The sequence below is a fragment of the Pecten maximus genome, unplaced genomic scaffold (genome assembly GCF_902652985.1).
Source record: "Pecten maximus unplaced genomic scaffold, xPecMax1.1, whole genome shotgun sequence".
Lineage (NCBI taxonomy): Eukaryota > Metazoa > Mollusca > Bivalvia > Pectinida > Pectinidae > Pecten > Pecten maximus.
The window spans coordinates 2,699-21,446 of record NW_022979373.1 but is presented as its reverse complement, the minus strand read 5'-3'; the positions used below and the strand labels follow the sequence as shown (position 1 = coordinate 21,446).

General features: G+C 35.1%; 2 protein-coding genes across 3 annotated transcripts; both read left to right on the top strand.

Annotated features, from left to right (window-relative positions):
• The first annotated feature begins 1,317 nt into the window (after positions 1 to 1,317).
• LOC117318551 lies at positions 1,318 to 10,403 on the top strand. Of its 2 annotated transcripts, none has more exons than XM_033873524.1 (3): positions 1,318 to 1,409; positions 7,343 to 7,685; positions 10,221 to 10,403. In XM_033873524.1, exons 2-3 carry the CDS (start codon positions 7,355 to 7,357, stop codon positions 10,286 to 10,288), a joined length of 399 nt encoding a protein of 132 aa, XP_033729415.1. In that variant the 5' UTR covers positions 1,318 to 1,409; positions 7,343 to 7,354; the 3' UTR covers positions 10,289 to 10,403. The 2 variants fall into 2 exon arrangements, with proteins under 2 accessions (XP_033729415.1, XP_033729414.1); XM_033873523.1 differs by lacking the exon at positions 1,318 to 1,409 and adding an exon at positions 5,175 to 5,242.
• A 3,795-nt stretch (positions 10,404 to 14,198) lies between these two features.
• LOC117318550 lies at positions 14,199 to 18,291 on the top strand (the record flags this gene model as incomplete). Its single annotated transcript, XM_033873522.1, is given in 3 exon segments — positions 14,199 to 14,450; positions 15,885 to 15,914; positions 17,554 to 18,291. Coding segments are annotated over 3 exon segments (838 nt in total), but the record flags the coding sequence as incomplete, so codon positions are not given.
• Between the last annotated feature and the right edge of the window lie 457 nt (positions 18,292 to 18,748).

Below are 18,748 nucleotides of genomic sequence, written 5' to 3'. Positions count from 1 at the left end.
TTGGTGTTACATATACAGACGGAATTATAGCCCCGCCCCCATCCCAACCCTCTCATTCGATTTGAACTGTAAAACAACCCCCAGTCAGCCCCTGTAAGTTTGAACTCTCATAAATTCTAATATGTGAAAGTAAAATCTCTCATTTCTGAATCTTCAATACACAAATATTACACAAGAGGTTGATATAGCAATTAGTCTTATTTTCTATCCCCCTTTCCTTTCAATTTGAATTAATATCCTATTCCTTGAGACTTTTTCCCTATAATTATACTGATAACTTTCATCAAAAATCAATAAATAGATAAAAAATAATTTTCGTTTCAATTATTTTGAGGATAGGGCAAGGTATTTTTTTGTATTTTGTTTGTTTTTGTAAAATGACTGGACTCGTTTCACGTATATGCCGATGATTGCCTTCTTTGAAATACTGTTTTCTTTGTTTCTACTGTTCTAATTCCTATAATGTTAACATATACCGCTAACGTTGTTGGAGTTAGGCATATTCTGTTTTAAAGGGACAATTTAGTCAAGTTTGTTTACTTTTTTATCATTTCACAAATTATTGCATGAAAGTGCACTTCAGTACTCCTTATGAACTATCATTGGCCATGTATTGATACAAGTTTATGTTTTCAATGCCTTTTTTAAATAATTAAGGGGGTCGTAATCGTGTATGCAAATGAGCAAGCCGTCTCTATATTATACACTTCGACTTGTCCACAGTAATATAGTTGCCGGAAAACGCAACCTATTCACAGTACTTAAAGTAAACGTAGGATAAAGTATACAAACATGCAAAATGTATTGAGACACATAAAGTAAATATTTACTTTATGTTTCATGCATATTTGACAATTTTTCAATGATTTTATATGACTTATTTTTCAATTCGCCAAAATGCATTGGGCCTACTAAACGTATTATGCGTCACAGTCTCTGACATAGATTTATATGTTGTGGACGTGTATCGGCCCAGTGCTTGGCATACCAAACAGGTACTAATATATATCAAATTGAAATATCTCTATTATACGTACAATGTATTCATATATAAAATGCATATATACACCTAGGTCTATTTCAATACAGCTATAACCTTATCTCTATTTCTCAATGCATATTTCTACTAAAGACATACAGATAAAGTTTAAGAAATTGAAATAGGGATATCTGTGCTTGAATAGCGATATATCTTTATTCGAAATACAGTTTAGATACAGTTATCTGAATTAAATAGGTAAAAACTCAATTGGCTGTAGTGCCGAAATGTGCGAAAAATGATGTCATATTTGAAAAAAAAGGTTCCTATTGCGCATGTCTCGTTATACCCAGTGACGGACCTTGGCAGCTAGGCAACAGTTGGCTAAAGTATCTATACATGTAGCTATCGGACTGGTCAGGAAAAGCAGGTAATTATGGCGTGGCATCGTATAGTTTTAAAAACACATTACAGAACTAAGAAATGACATAGGAAGGGATGAAAGTTGGTTTGTGTGCTGGAAGTTTATCGAACAGGGCTGATCACCACTGGCCATTTTATTTTCGGTGAAGTTAACGTGTCTGTGACTTACAGCACAGAGTCGGGTAACGGCTTCAAATGCATGTTCTTATTTAATTCATATTCCTACAGTATAGGCCTATATACATGTACATCGCTGTTCGTGAATTGAATTAATGTAAATCAAAATCGAAAGTAGATATATGGTGGGAATTCCTATGAATCATCCATACCCTCATTCACTCATTTGAAGTTCATACAATGTGAAATTTATATCAAATTAAAGTTTGAAGTTTTCACTGCCTACGAAATTATGTCACTGTATATATTTAATGGCAAATAAGAGCACACGGGTACTCGACAGTAACGCCTGACATTTTACAGTGGACGGGGACCTCCCACCTGGGGAATTCCCGTCTTCTCCACCTGTAGTCCTATGACGTCATCCTATTTTCATAAGGAGTGAATGTTTTTGTTTTTCAAGTCTTAAGACATTACTCTTTAATCTCGTATATAGGAAGTACCTATGATACATTTGTACAGTTGAATGTAAGCTAACCTTTACACCCTAGTGAACTCCTAGTGCACTATGTTTAAACAGGGACCTATAATAGACTACTAGTAGTGCACTACATTTAAGCTACAGCACAGGTAAACTAAGTGCACTACTAATTGCTTGCTTTTCTGGTGTTATGAGAATGTATATTGGTATGACGAGCAGATAGAGCGTTGGCTAGGTAAAAAGGACACTGACTATGAACAATTTTATGAAATTAGAAAGTTTTATGTTTTTCTTCATACAACGAGGGGTCCTAACCGGTTTCTACATATATATAGCCCATTGTCACTTGTGAGTTTGGTAGCCCCATTCATGATTCTGGCTTCGTCAAGTAAAGCAAAACAAAAAGACACTTCTGACTTCCTGGCAATACTAAATTTAAAGGGCATCTAAACAGCAAATCCAGTCAAAATTTCCTACTATGGTGCAATTTAACATGATTTATCATGGCAAACAGTGGGACTTCCTGTTGACATGTAATTTGTTAAGCTGTTGTAAATTTCAACAAAACATGCGAAAAATGTATGTTTAATGGGGGACATCATTAGTTCATTTGTATCGCATATATTGCATAGAATAAATAGCTCTGTCGTTTTGCTCACAAGTGTCTAAAGCGCAAAATAGCAGCATTAGTTTTACCAGATTTGAAAGCAAATGACACTATAAAGAACTCTAGACATGGCAAGAAGACTGTTTTTAGAAAAAAAAACAATGTTCACTCGTTCGTTTTGGGAAAACTATGCATATTTCTGAAAAAGGCCCCAAACTCACCAGTTAAACAATTTGTCTTAAAACGGTCCTTCTTACTATGATCAGATTCTTAAAAGTGTGATATAAGAGCATTTGTATTGATTAAAATGTCTCTCGTTATGCCATATTTGTGTAATATTATTCACAGCCGCCATTTGCGTTTCAAGGTCAAAACAAAATAAGTGTAGATCCAGTCCAGACAAACACTCCTTCCTGTACTATATACACTTTTGAGTATAACAGCTTGGCTATTTTTCAGGTTTGGTTATTTGTGTGACTTGGAATTATTCCATGCTACATCTTACCACAAAGTAACGCTATAGAAAAAATGTTAGCATCTACAGCAAATTAATGGTGATTTTAATAAACTAAATGTCCAAAACAAACATTTTGGTAAATTTTATGACTATTTTTGTGCACATTTTTAGATATTTATTCGTGTTTGAATGATCATCATTATTCGTCTATATAGATGACCCTTTAGAATCCCAAGTAGACTAAGTTTTTAGAGGCTTTGCTAATAACGTACAGTATTTATATGATCAGTCCAACTTCCTTTAGCTGAGATAGATATACCAAGGTGTTTGTGACATGTGACTTCTGTTAATTAAATGTTCTTCATCAACAAAGAACGTTGAATCGGTTAATCAAGTTGCTTGCCTACAGTCATTGTTACAGTTTTGTTATGGTTAAAATAAACAATCCATTCATGTTTACATCGCTCGTGAATTTCCGTTAGATTATCGTTCAAAGGGCTGACAGGCAGATACGGTGACTCCACTTCAAAATCTAGTGACGTATCGTCAGCAAATAGTTTTATAGTGCAATCGGTGTCTTGAGCAATATCGTTTCTGGAATTTGAAAATAGTAAGGAACTTAAAATCGATCCCTGTGGAACTCCTGCTTTTGATTTATGTTATCCTTGACCATGACCCGACAGCCCTGAAACTCGAACTTGTCCGAGACGTTGTATCCCTTTTACGTTTAGAGCACTGACAAACTTTGGTGTTACATATACAGACGGAAATATAGCCCCGCCCCCATCCCAACCCTCTCATTCGATTTGGACTGTAAAACAACTCCTTGTCAGCCCCTGCAAGTTTGAACACTCATAAATTCTAATGTGTGAAAGTAAAATCTCTAATTTCTGAATCTTCAATACACAAATATTACACAAGAGGTTGATATAGCAATTAGTCTTATTTTCTATCCCCCTTTCCTTTCAATCTGAATTAATATCCTATTCCGTGAGACTTTTTCCCTATTATTATACTGATAACTTTCATCAAAAAATAAATAAATAGATAAAAAAAAAAAAAATTCGTTTCAATTATTTTGAGGATAGGGCTTTTTTTTTTTTTTTTTTTTTGTAAAATGACTGGACTCTTTAGTCGTTTCACGTATATGCCGATGATTGCCTTCTTTGAAATACTGTTTTCTTTGTTTCTACTGTTCTAATTCCTATAATGTTAACATATACCGCTAACGTTGTTGGAGTTAGGCATATTCTGTTTTAAAGGGACAATTTAGTCAAGTTTGTTTACTTTTTTATCATTTCACAAATTATTGCATGAAAGTGCACTTCAGTACTCCTTATGAACTATCCTTGGCCATGTATTGATACAAGTTTATGTTTTCAGTGCCTTTTTTTAAATAATTAAGGAGGTCGTAATCGTATATATGCAAATGAGCAAGCCGTCTCTATATTATACACTTCGACTTGTCCACAGTAATATATAGTTGCCGGAAAACGCAACCTATTCACAGAACTTAAAGTAAACGTAGGATAAAGTATACAAACATGCAAAATGTATTGAGACACATAAAGTAAATATTTACTTTATGTTTCATGCATATTTGACAATTTTTCAATGATTTTATATGACTTATTTTTCAATTCGCCAAAATGCATTGGGCCTACTAAAAGTATTATGCGTCACAGTCTCTGACATAGATTTATATGTTGTGGACGTGTATCGGCCCAGTGCTTGGCATACCAAACAGATACTAATATACATGTATAGTAAATAGAAATATCTCTATTATACGTACAATGTATTCATATATAAAATACTTATATACACCTAGGTCTATTTCAATACAGTTATAATTTTATCTCTATTTCTCAATGCATATTTCTACTAAAGACATACAGATAATGTTTAAGAAATTAAAATAGGGATATCTATGCTTGAATAGCGATATAATCTTTATACGAAATACAGTTTAGATACAGTTATCTGAATTGAATAGGTAAAAACTCTGGCTGTTGTGCCAAAATGTGCGAAAGATGATGTCATATATATATATTTGAAAAAAAAGTTCCTATTGCGCATGTCTCGTTATACCCAGTGACGGACCTTGGCAGCTACAGCAGGGCCCTGGCTACAGTAGGCTAAAGTATCTGTAGCTATCGGACTGGTCAGGAAAAACAGGTAATTATATGGCATGGCATCGTATTGTTTTAAAAACACATTACAGAACTAAGTAATGACATAGGAAGGAATGAAAGTCTGTGTGCTGGAAGTTTATCGAACAGGGCTGATTACCACTGGCACAGGCCATTTTATTTCCGGTGAGTTTGTGTCTGTGACTTAGAGAGTCGGGTAACCTGTGCGATTCCTGGCTTCAAATGCATGTTCTTATTTAATTCATATTCCTACAGTATATATACATGTACATCTCTCTTTGTTCGTGAATTGAATTAATGTAAATCAAAATCGAAAGTAGATATATGGTGGAAACTCCTATGAATCATAACCGATATCGCGACTCGCACAACTAGATAAATATATATAAGTCTAGCCTAGGTTCAGAGACCTATGTCTCTGCTAGGTTGTAACTAGTGACTCCATCCCTAAATCACTCATTTGAAGTTCAAACGATGTGAAATTTATATCAAATTAAAGTTTGAAGTTTTAACTGCCTAAGAAATGATGCCACTGTATAGATTTAATGGCAAATAAGATCTAGAGCACACGGGTACTCGACAGTAACGCCTGACATTTTACAGTGGACGGGGAACCCCCACTTGGGGAATTCCCGCCTTTTCCACCTGTGGTCCTAGTATGACGTCATCCTATTTTCATAAGGAGTGTATGTTTTTGCTTTTCAAGTATTAAGACATTACTCTTTAATTTCGTATATACTTGTATCTAATTTTATCTAATATTAACTCAAGATCAAATTGGCTGCGGGTCAAATTGAATGATATATTGCACAAGAACAGAGACTTACCATATATATATATGACCTAATAACGGCGCCCCTACCTTTTTTCAAGGAAATAAATCTTTGACTGAGTGTCAAAATGGTGTTCAAAAGTAATAATTCATGTGAAAAGTTTTGCTACTTTATGTGTTCAATTTTCTGCAGCAAATTAGTAACTGGAACACAAGTTTTCGCCACATTTTGTCTATTCCTACAGGTGACATGTCAGTGCAAAGAGTACCTGAAACTAAACACACATACACATAATAACTTACCATTTTTATTTGAAGATAAAGTGAGACTTCATTCTTGTTGATAAATAACTTTTGTTCAGAACAGAAAGCTAGTAAAATACATTGTAAATCAATTATTAGGTCAAAGAAAACGATGTCTGATATGATCTGGGAAATCACCTGTGTCTATATAAATAAAACACAAAAGAGTTCCATTTGAACATAAATGGTGGAACACACCTTCTCTGGTCTAAAGTTCAGTGGACATTGTTTACAATTTTACATGAATATTCAAGTGATGTTATATGCTTAATATATATGATAATGAATAGATATCTTCATCTGGAATATTTGTATGACTGAATATTTTACCGTTTCCACAGCCTTGAGTATTCTGCTATAAGGTAGGACCTATAGTCTGTTTCATAAAACTTCAGAATAACTAATCTTAATAACTATTAAGGGCGCCCCCACTGTCAATTATCTGCGCCCTGCACCCTTATTAGGTCAAATACGGTAGTTCCTTTCTTATATCTTTGAAACCAAAAGACTTGTAGTTTCTTTAAACACAATCATGCTGTTCTTTGGGTCTTTTCACACCCCTAGGGAATAGCAGGACTAAGTTTCGGGGTTAAATCTTTGAAGCAGTTGAGATTCCCAAATAAAGCTATATACAGGCCCTTTGGGCATTGATTTGTTACTTTTACTGTTTAGAGGAAAATCAGTCAATGAATATCCATAATTTAAGGAAACCTTTACTAATGCTGTTATGTTTGATAACCCTTAGATATTATGTAACAAATGTATTTATTTAGCTGTCTTAAATTGTGAATCAATGTGCAGTCCAATCTTGACACTTTGGCAATTCATTTTAGGTATTTTGAGTCAAGACGTGCAGTTGTAGAGCATAACATTGAGTAGTGTTAAACTTGTCCAACCTGAACTTTATAGTTCTTGAATATGTAATTTTGTAACGGATGAGGAATATGAGCCCTTTCAGCCTCTTATCATTGATGCATTAGATGATAAAGATATAAGTATCTTAGATTTGCTTGTTGTTTGCACATAGATTATTATTCTTTTTTTTTTCAGGTTTGTTAGAAAATGGCTGCCAGCCCGAGGCCAGGACCCTCGGGTTGTCAACAATCTAATGAGATAGCTATCCATAACAACTTAAAGAATCACCTTCATGAGTGGCTGAACGATGATCAGCTCAAACAGTTGAAAGAACAATTCAGAAAAGACCCGTTGACTGAGAGAGACATTAAACATCGCATTGCTGATGTATTTGACCTCTTTGACCGTCTTATGGAATATGGGACAATAGCTGTGGGGGATTATAAAGCTTTGGTTAAAAAATTGAAGCGCACTCACCGTCAGCTAGCTACACATGTGGAGAATGAAGAAAAGAAAATCAGGGATATCCAGAATGGAGGTGAGAACTTTGTTTGTATATCAGAAATGTTCAATCAGAATAAAAAATCCTGAAGGAAATAGCCCATATTTTAACACCCTACTTAAGTAATCGGGGTACACTTTGTGTGTCACTGTGCATGCATTCATAACAAACTTGTGTATACAATATCTTGTGAACCCCTGCATGGAGAGATTTAATTCATATTCACACCATATAGCCATCATATATCATCATATTCTAAACCAAATTAGATTTTGGTGGCCATCGAAAAAGGTTAAATTCAAATGTTGTACTTGACCACTTTAAAAAATAGTGTACCACAGGATATTTCTTGATATCCTGGTTGTCCTGGACAGAATTAGTTGATATTTGTACCATATCATCACAACATGAAATTCTACACTTGATTTACACATTTTGGTTGTCATTGGTCCAGGTTAAAGGTCACACATGGCCAATTTTAAAATAAAAAAACTTGAGTACCAGATAAATCTTGAACTCCTGGACAGAATTTAGTTCATATTCAGACCATAACATGCCAGATGAAATTCTATAGCTGATTAGATTTAGGTGGTCTTCTGTCAATGTCAGAGGCTGCACTTGACCACTTCCAAAAAGAAACTGGTACATATGATATCTTATGAACCACTGGACAGATTCATTTTATTGATTAGGAGGGTGGGGGTATATCTTTTTGTACCCCCAGCTCACTTTGCCTTTATTATTGAGCATTTAGGCAGAAGCCTTACTGTTACTGGTATAATTTAATATTGTGTTCTCCCAGTTTGGGAGTCGTAGAATATTTACATTATCAGTAAAAAGTCTTTGTTTTCCATAATTCCGAAATCTCCAATACATCCTGCAGAGCAAAAAGAAGACATTCAATTTGACAAAAAAAGTCCAGCAATGGATTAAATGTTCACAAGTCTAAACATTTGGCTTGAATTGCAAGAAAAGGTCTAAACAATATCGAGGTTTGTGGGGTTTGAAAAACAGACAACACATGCAATCTCTCTTTTGGGTTTTTCCCGAAAAACAGGTATCATAATTCTCAAGTAGCTACCTACGCTCTTCATCTTTTCACTAATAAAGTTGTGATTGTACGTTAGAATTTGTAGTGGGTTTTTAGGTCACCTGAGCAAAGCTTCTGTCATTGTCTTTTGTTAGTTTACATTTTACATTTTCGACTTCTCAAAAACTCCTGAACTATTTTTGATGAAATATTATTGAAACCTTCCTTGGCTAAAGGTCTGCCAAAATTGTAAATGTTTCATTTTTAATGGAAATTGGTTAGCATTTGGTCAGGGCTTTTTTTTCTCAATGACACACTATCAGAGAATGTCAAACTTAAAGGTCAAATGCCTTAGCATGTTATGAGGACAAAAGTAGGTCAAAAATAAAAATCTTAAATTGTGGTTTTTTTTGGTCGCATATGAAAGACCATGATCCGCTGAAACAGAATGCAAGTTTTATGATATCAGATGAAAAATGACAGAGACATGGCACTAAAATAAATCCAATTTTTTCACGCCAAAGTTAAAAAATCACCCAAAATTGGACATAAAAGGTTTCTGTTCGTTTATCTATACACATGAAAGCTTGATGTTTGGCACACAGGGGTCAAATGATGAAAAAATAAAAACAAAATAAAAAATCTTTCAAAATGATTTAGATATATATATTCATATTTTAAAGAAGCTATTTTATGAAGATGTGTGCAACGTTTCAAGGTCAAACCATCCAAAATGACGCAAATATTGTAACTTTGAAGAATGTTTTCCCGCCAAAATTCAAAATTTGCTGAATGTAAATCCCCTGTTTTGGATCAAATTGACTGGAATTTCAAAACTCTTCTCAAGACCCAGATTTGGTAGAATCAAATACTTTAGGATTGAAAGATCTTCGGTGATTTTTATCAAAATTGTAAATTTCATGGCCCATAGCTTCCATGTTTCTCCCTAGAGAGGTGGTAAACTTGAATACAGCTAATGCAGGAAAATCACATTTTAATGAAAATGATACAAATTTGGTTAGAATTATGAGGAGGGGCGAAATTATACTACTATTTACATAGGAACTGTTTACAAATATATTGCAAATACATAGAAGATTAAGCTATATGTTTAAGACTCGGGTGACCGTTAAGGCCCATGGCCCTCTTGTTTAAGTACATTTCATTTATATACAGATGAGTTCAATGTTAAGCTTTAGAACTATTTGATAAATGAATTCATGTATATCATCTAGGGATTTGGTAGATTCATCTGTATTGTATTTGAAAAGAGCAGGGCATTATATGGTTTCCTTTGAAATAGATCTGTTGTATTGCAAACATTCAAGTTCTGTGCCAAAATTTTTACAGACATATATACTGGTGTAATATGTTGCAAGAAAAAAGTTTCTTTACACAATCTCATCTTGGCCTAATAAGTACAAATCTTTTGTATCCAAGTGCAAAGTCAAATACCTGTTTATGAAAAGACAATTGGCTGTATTTTTTTACTGGATATATCAATTTCTATCATATCTATTTAACACTATTTCACTTTGCAGGTCCATCACCAGTTAAACTACAGAGGACAGGTACAAGCCAACAATATCCTGCAGGTTTGTTTGTGTGAGATCAGTACTAGAACAGTGTAGTGGGATGTACACACCAATACAGGTACAGTTGAGTGTAGACTAAAGGTTACACAAAGTGCAGTCCGAGTGCACTCCGTTTGGACTCCAGGTAAACCTGGAGTGCACTCGGAGTGCACTCCAAGTTTACCTGGAGTCCGATCAGGCTCCAATCCGACCTGGGTCCACATGTATCACATGTACCTGTAACCAAGTACATATATACATAATGTTTATAGATAGATGTATACTCTTATACATTAAGACTCCTTAAACATGTAACAATAATAGATGTGTTACTGTTTTATCTTTGTATATATTATCTTATTATTTTGTTGGTTCATTTTTAGTTGGTTAACTTACAGCATCTAATATAATTGATTTTTTCTATTAGTTAGCCCTATATAAAATGAATAAATCTGGCACTTCGTTGAAAAACGTATGATAGCATTCCTTTGATTTTTAGAGTTTTAACAAGCCACGTCAATTAATAGAAAATTGGTAATAAACAAAAATGTATTTGGCAAGTTGGTTGTGGTCTCTCAAAATGTAGAGTTTGATTGTGTACTGGAAATACTTGTAATACTTGTGTACTCGAAGTACTACTTTTTTAATATTTCAAATAATTTTCTTCCAACAGTTTGTATTTATCTTAACATACAATACAAAAGAAGTTTTTTTTATCACCTTGATAGCATATTCCGGATCCAATGTCTAATTTTGATTTACAGTTTAACATCAGATTGACTTACATTTCTATTTGGTAAACCAACTTTTTTTTGTTATACCTGCCTCATTAAATCCAGGTCATGCATGGAGTTCTTTTAACAGTTATATAAGATACAATTTCCTCCCAAGTTGTTTGTGGTCTCTCAAAATGTAGAATCTGAATGTGTACTCGAACTATCTTGTTCTCAAAGTACTGTTTTTAATATTTCAAATACTTTACTTCCATCAGTTTACATTTATCTTAACATTCAATACAAAAGAAAGATGTTGTTTTTATCACCTTGATAGCATATTTACAGTTTAACATCAGACTTAAATTTCCATTTGGTAAACCAACTTTGTTTTGTTATACCTGCCTCATTAAATCTTTGTCATCAATGGAGTTGTTTTAACAGTTATATAAGATACAATCTTGTGTGTAGTATATGTGTAGTGGGATGTACACACAAATACAGGTTGATTGTGTATGTAGTATATGTGTAGTGGGATGTACACACCAGTACAGGTTGGTTGTGTGTGTAGTATATGTGAAGTGGGATGTACACGCAAATAAAGGTTGGTTGTGTGTTTAGTATATGTGTAGTGGGTTGTACACACCAGTACAGGTTGGTTGTGTGTAGTATATGTGTAGTGGGTTGTACACACCAGTACAGGTTGGTTGTGTGTAGTATATGTGTAGTGGGTTGTACACACCAGTACAGGTTGGTTGTGTGTAGTATATGTGTAGTGGGATGTACACACCAGTACAGGTTGGTTGTGTGTGTAGTATATGTGTACTGGGATGTACACACCAGTACAGGTTGGTTGTGTGTGTAGTATATGTGAAGTGGGATGTACACGCAAATAAAGGTTGGTTGTGTGTAGTATATGTGTAGTGGGTTGTACACACCAGTACAGGTTGGTTGTGTGTGTAGTATATGTGTAGTGGGTTGTACACACCAGTACAGGTTGGTTGTGTGTAGTATATGTGTAGTGGGTTGTACACACCAGTACAGGTTGGTTGTGTGTAGTATATGTGTAGTGGGATGTACACACCAGTACAGGTTGTTTGTGTGTGAAGTATATGTGTAGTGGGATGTACACACCAGTACAGGTTGGTTGTGTGTGTAGTATATGTGTAGTGGGATGTACACACCAGTACAGGGTAGGTTGTGTGTGTAGTATATGTGTAGTGGGACGCACACACCAGTACAGGTTGTTTGTGTGTGAAGTATATGTGTAGTGGGATGTACACACCAGTACAGGTTGGTTGTGTGTGTAGTATATGTGTAGTGGGATGTACACACCAGTACAGGTTGTTTGTGTGTGTAGTATATGTGTAGTGGGATGTACACACAAATACAGGCTGGTTGTGTGTGTAGTATGTGTGTAGTGGGATGTACACAACAGTACAGGTAGGTTGTGTGTGTAGTATATGTGTAGTGGGATGTAGACACAAATACAGGTTGGTTGTGTGTGTAGTATATGTGTAGTGGGATGTACACACCAGTACACTGGTTGTTTGTGTGTGAAGTATATGTGTAGTGGGATGTACACACCAGTACAGGTTGTTTGTGTGTGTGTAGTATATGTTTAGTGGGATGTACACACAAATACAGGTTGGTTGTGTATGTAGTATATTTGTAGTGGGATGTACACACCAGTACAGGTTGATTGTGTGTGTAGTATGTGTGTAGTGGGATGTACACACCAGTACAGGTTGTTTGTGTGTGTAGTATATGTGTAGTGGGATGTACACACCAGTACAGGCTGGTTGTGTGTGTAGTATGTGTGTAGTGGGATGTACACAACAGTACAGGTTGGTTGTGTGTGTAGTATATGTGTAGTGGGATGTACACACCAGTACAGGCTGGTTGTGTGTGTAGTATATGTGTAGTGGGATGTACACACAAGTACAGGTTGGTTATGTATCTAGTATGTGTCTAGTGGGATGTTACATCTTGTACACACCAGTACAGGCTGGTTGTGTGTGTAGTGGGATGTACACACCAGTACAGGTTGGTTGTGTGTGTAGTATATGTGTAGTGGGATGTACACACCAGCACAGGTTGGTTGTGTGTAGTATATGTGTAGTGGGATGTACACACAAATACAGGTTGGTTGTGTGTGTAGTATATGTGTAGTGGGATGTACACACAAATACAGGTTGGTTGTGTGTGTAGTATATGTGTAGTGGGATGTACACACAAATACAGGTTGGTTGTGTGTGTAGTATATGTGTAGTGGAATGTACACACAAATACAGGTTCGTTGTGTGTTTAGTATATGTGTAGTGGGATGTACGCACCAGTACAGGTAGGTTGTGTGTGTAGTATATGTGTAGTGGGATGTACACACCAGTACAGGTTGGTTGTGTGTGTAGTATATGTGTAGTGGAATGTACACAACAGTACAGGTTGGTTGTGTGTGTAGTATATGTGTAGTGGGATGCACACACCAGTACAGGTTGGTTGTGTGTGTAGTATATGTGTAGTGGGATGTACACACCAGTACAGGCTGGTTGTGTGTGTATTATATGTGTAGTGGGATGTACGCACCAGTACAGGTTGGTTGAATACTATTTTGACACTTGATGATGATCCCAAGTTGATTCAATAAAGAACTCAAAAGTCGATACTTTTTATGTGTTTGTCAACGACGGGTCGTATTATGGTTATAACCTGGCTGTCCGTATGTCCGTCTGTTAACTTTTTCTTTTTAGCACTCTCTAGTCTAATTTTTTTTTATTTATAAACAGATTTTGATGAAACTTTATACAAATATTTTTGGCACAATAGCTCAAGCAAGAGTGTGTAACAGAATTTTGTGATAATTGGCAGATTGATGCCCCTTTTCTTGCAAAATATGGGCATTGTGTAGAAAATGCAAGAAGTTTTCTATTTCTTACTCAATTCAAGATCTTGTTCACTACAACAAAAGCAAGTATGTTCAACATAGTTTAGGGGTTTTTATACGCCCGTCAACAAGTAAAACTTGACAACAGCATGGCCAACAGGCAGCCGTTTTGGATTTTGACAATTGAAACTTCATTAACAATTTCTTAAAGTACTAAATGGCTATTAACAATCTTTCTCAAATTTGAATGTAGAATTTGGATTTTGACAATTGTAGGTTAAATTGTTCCTGCTATATGTTGTTATATAAAGTTATTAAATGTTTTGCAGGAAGAGTGAAAGAAGGAAAAAGAAGAGAAAAGATTAGTCTTTCATTTGATTGATATGGATCGTTACAGAACATTAACTTTAAATAAATGTCTTTTTGATGTGATCATTTGAAAATCCTTTATTAAAGGGATAAACAAGGTTATATAAAAAATTGTACCAGGCACTTTTGCTGTAGTACCTTAGTTTATTGGTTTGAATTGTATGTGTTTTCTTGTTCTTTCAGGCAATCCCTCCATTGATGTCCCTACAGCCAACACAAGCCATGCCCTAAGTAAGTTTAAATTTGACAGCTGCAATGTTTGATCCTATAGCCCCATACAGCATCCGTCTGTAATAACTGGTTCCTAAGATTTTGAAACATTCACAGGAGTTTGACCAGGCTCCCGAATCCTGTCTTTCCAACATTTATTCCACCATCTGGTGATGGTAGACTATTAAAAGCCTATCAACTAGAATTCTTCATAGTTCCATTTTATAGAACAACGTTATCACTGGGTAGTCATCATCTATTTATAGTTAAAGTTTGTTATATTTAGGTCACCTGAAACGAATTCTCAGATGACCTATTGCGATCATGTTTTGTCATGTGGCGTCCGTCGTAAGAGTTTACATTTTCGACTTCTTCTCCAATGAAATTTGGCAGGAAAATTCCATGGCCAAATGTCAACCTGAATCTTGACGTATATGGTCCCAATCCCCAAGGGTCCTGAGGGGCGGGCCAAAAAGGGTCAAATTTACTAAAATTAAATAGAATCAAATACTCTTCAGAGATAGAAAGGTCTTAAGGTGCTTTACCAAAATTGTGAGATTGATAACCATGGGGTCTCGCTTTGCCCCTAGGGAGGGGGAAACATTTCCTTTTGTGTACTTTATTTTGGTATCGGTGATGCTGCATGCAAGTCTGGAAATGATCCATACATTAGATGTTATTAGTAGATAAGTGAAACATTGTCCAGACAGAATTCCAGAAACTGTTGTACCTATTTAACTGAAACATTGTTTAGACAGAATTCCAGTAACTGTTGTACCTATTTAACTGAAACATTGTTTAGACAGAATTCCAGAAACCTATTAAACTGAAACATTGCCTAGACAGAATTCCAGAAACCTATTAAACTGAAACATTGTCTAGACAGAATTCCAGAAACTGTTGTACCTATTTAACTGAAACATTGTCCAGACAGAATTCCAGAAACTGTTGTACCTATTTAACTGAAACATTGTCCAGACAGAATTCCAGAAACTGTTGTACCTATTTAACTGAAACATTGTCCAGACAGAATTCCAGAAACTGTTGTACCTATTTAACTGAAACATTGTCCAGACAGAATTCCAGTAACTGTTGTACCTATTTAACTGAAACATTGTCCAGACAGAATTCCAGAAACTGTTGTACCTATTTAACTGAAACATTGTCCAGACAGAATTCCAGTAACTGTTGTACCTATTTAACTGAAACATTGTCCAGACAGAATTCCAGAAACTGTTGTACCTATTTAACTGAAACATTGTCCAGACAGAATTCCAGAAACTGTTGTACCTATTTAACTGAAACATTGTCCAGACAGAATTCCAGAAACTGTTGTACCTATTTAACTGAAACATTGTCTAGACAGAATTCCAGAAACCTATTTAATTGAAACATCGTCTAGACAGAATCCCAGAAACTGTTGTACCTACTTAATAAGACTTTCTTATTTTACAGAGATCCATCCCAACTTACAGCCAATGATAGGTGAGTCTTGTCTTTGGAACTGGACCCAGTGTTAGAAAATGGAGGGAAAAGATTCATCAAAATGGAAAACAGAACAGCATGAATCCTGAACTTGTATCAATACAATTATATAGCAATAGATCTACAGCTCTATTTGAACAATAAGCCTCTTCATTCACCAAAACAAACAACTTCTACCATTAGATTAGAAATATAACACCAATGTTTCCCAATTTTATTCTCAGTACTTACACAATATTAGAGTGTAAGACAAACACACATATAAGGGGTCATGTTCTACACATATAAGGGGTCATGTTCTACACACATAAGGGGTCATGTTCTACACATATAAGGGGTCATGTTCTACACATGTAAGGGGTCATGTTCTACACATGTAAGGGGTCATGTTCTACACATATAAGGGGTCATGTTCTACACATATAAGGGGTCATGTTCTACACATGTAAGGGGTTATGTTCTACACATATAAGGGGTCATGTTCTATACATGTAAGGGGTCATGTTCTACACATATAAGGGGTCATGTTCTACACATGTAAGGGTTCATGTTCTACACATGTAAGGGGTCATGTTCTGGAGAGATTTCACTGTTACTTAGTGTAGTGATGTCCTCACAATATTTTCAATGACGGGCACATGTAATATAAAAAGATGAGATATATTGGAGGTTATTGAATCATTTCATATTGTTAATTATCAAAAATATTTCACAATTTCACAAGTGTGACAGAATATTGTTATTCTGTCATGTGAATGAAATATGACATTTGACTTTTAGCCCACCATATAATATGTTTGGAATTTTTCACATCCTACTTAATGATTATACAATCAAGAAAAAATCAAGACAGTGTCATTTTAAATGGGCTGCTTATTGAAGATTCAGCACTCTTTGTTAGTATAACTCTATATCAGAGATGTTTTGCTTACAAAACTGTTATAAAATGTAACATTTGATTAATAACACCAATGTATAAAGGAAAGGGGCAGATGATTTATGAATACAACAAATTGTTGGGTGAATAGAAAGCAGCTTAGGTTGGTCAATACTAAAATTTACATATCTGGTATTCATCAATTGTGATATGAGGATATTGGTTTATATATGTACCAGACTGAGTATTTTCATTTCAGAATATTTTATTGAAGATGTTAATTCAAAGGGAATTGGGCAACAGGCAATGCCTACATATTAGCCCTATTCCGAGACTGAGACTGAATATATTGGATATAAAATGACTGAATAAAATCTTACCAGAACTTGATCCCAATAACAATATTTTCAAATTCTATGAAGAAGGTTTTACAGAGGAAATGAAAGCAAATTTTTCTTTTGAATAAAATTTATTTAGATATCGTGCCATGAGCTTGATACCAGCTATGGATGTTAGTTACAATAGAAGTGGTTGTTTGCTATAGATATATTAAACACTAGCATTATTAGTTTTCAAAAATTTCAAAGGACAACAGCATTAATATTAAACTTGAATCATGTAACCTTTATCGACCTGAATAATTTTGAGCAAAAATATATTAAACTTGTGATCATGCTATCCTATTAGTACCACTAATTCTACAGCATGGCTTTTTTACCTTAATAATTATCCGAATATCCTTCTACCTTATTTCTCATCTAGATACCACCAAGGCCAGGGTCACAGAAGAAATAAAGAAAAGCTTCATTGACACTCGTGCTTTCCGTGATGGAAAAGAAAAGCTGCAAAAGAACAGGATTGCAGTTCTCAAGGGAAACACTGGAGACGGTAAAACTTCCACCGCCATTCGACTCCTTCACTGGCTGAGTCAGGAACAACATAACAGACAACCACTTCAACTTCACAACATCAAACACTTAGATTTATTGGCTCCATCTTCGAAAACTGTTATTTTTATTGATGATATTTTTGGGGAGAAAGATTTGCGTGAGAAAGAGGTACAAGAGTGGAACAAAAGAGTCAACTCTGTAATTCCGAAACTTTGTGGGGATGACCCAACTGAAGCTAATTTTATCCTCATCACTGTCAGAAATGAAATATTTAATTCTTTGAAAACCCATTCCTTGGCAGATGTTTTCACTGATGTCAATATTGTTGATCTGAGTGCTGATACATATCAATTGACAGAAGAAGAAAAAAAACAATTTTTAGAGCTATATAAGCCAAGTGAGTTTTCATGGGAAAAGGAAGAAAAGGAGGAAATTGTTAAATGTGCCCCTAATATTGGGTTCCCACAGTGTTGTCGGATTTTTAGAGATGTTCCTGAAGTACAGAAAGACAGAGTCAAATTCTTTCAAAACCCTTTCCATTTTTTCAAATCAGCTTTGTCAAGATCAGAGGAATGTCCTGCCCTTTTGTTTCTCTTCCTCAATAATGGGATGATAAAGGTAAAAGATCTAGACCCATATGATGATAAAGTAAACGAAACTTTGTTATTGAAATCTTTTAAAACTGATCTGTTTGATGGTGAGACTGACAGAACTATGTTGGAATATGAGAAAAAAGTCAGATTTGTAAAAGACAGTTTAGACAGATTATCAGGATTTTTGGTAGTAAAGGAGAAACATTGGTTGTTTGATTATGAAGTGTACAGATTTTATCATGATTCTATATATGTCACAGTAGCTCTCCTGTATGGAGACACAACACCAGTTGGCTACATACAGAATTGTCCCAGGAGGTCCCTCAGTTATCTCACAACCTCAAAAACATCGGCAAACATGATTGTCATATCATCTGATCATTATAAAGATATGTGTGATCGTCTACTCCGAGAGTTTGAGTGTAAAGAGTATTACATGTATTATAATGATACTTATATCTGGTCTCTAGATGT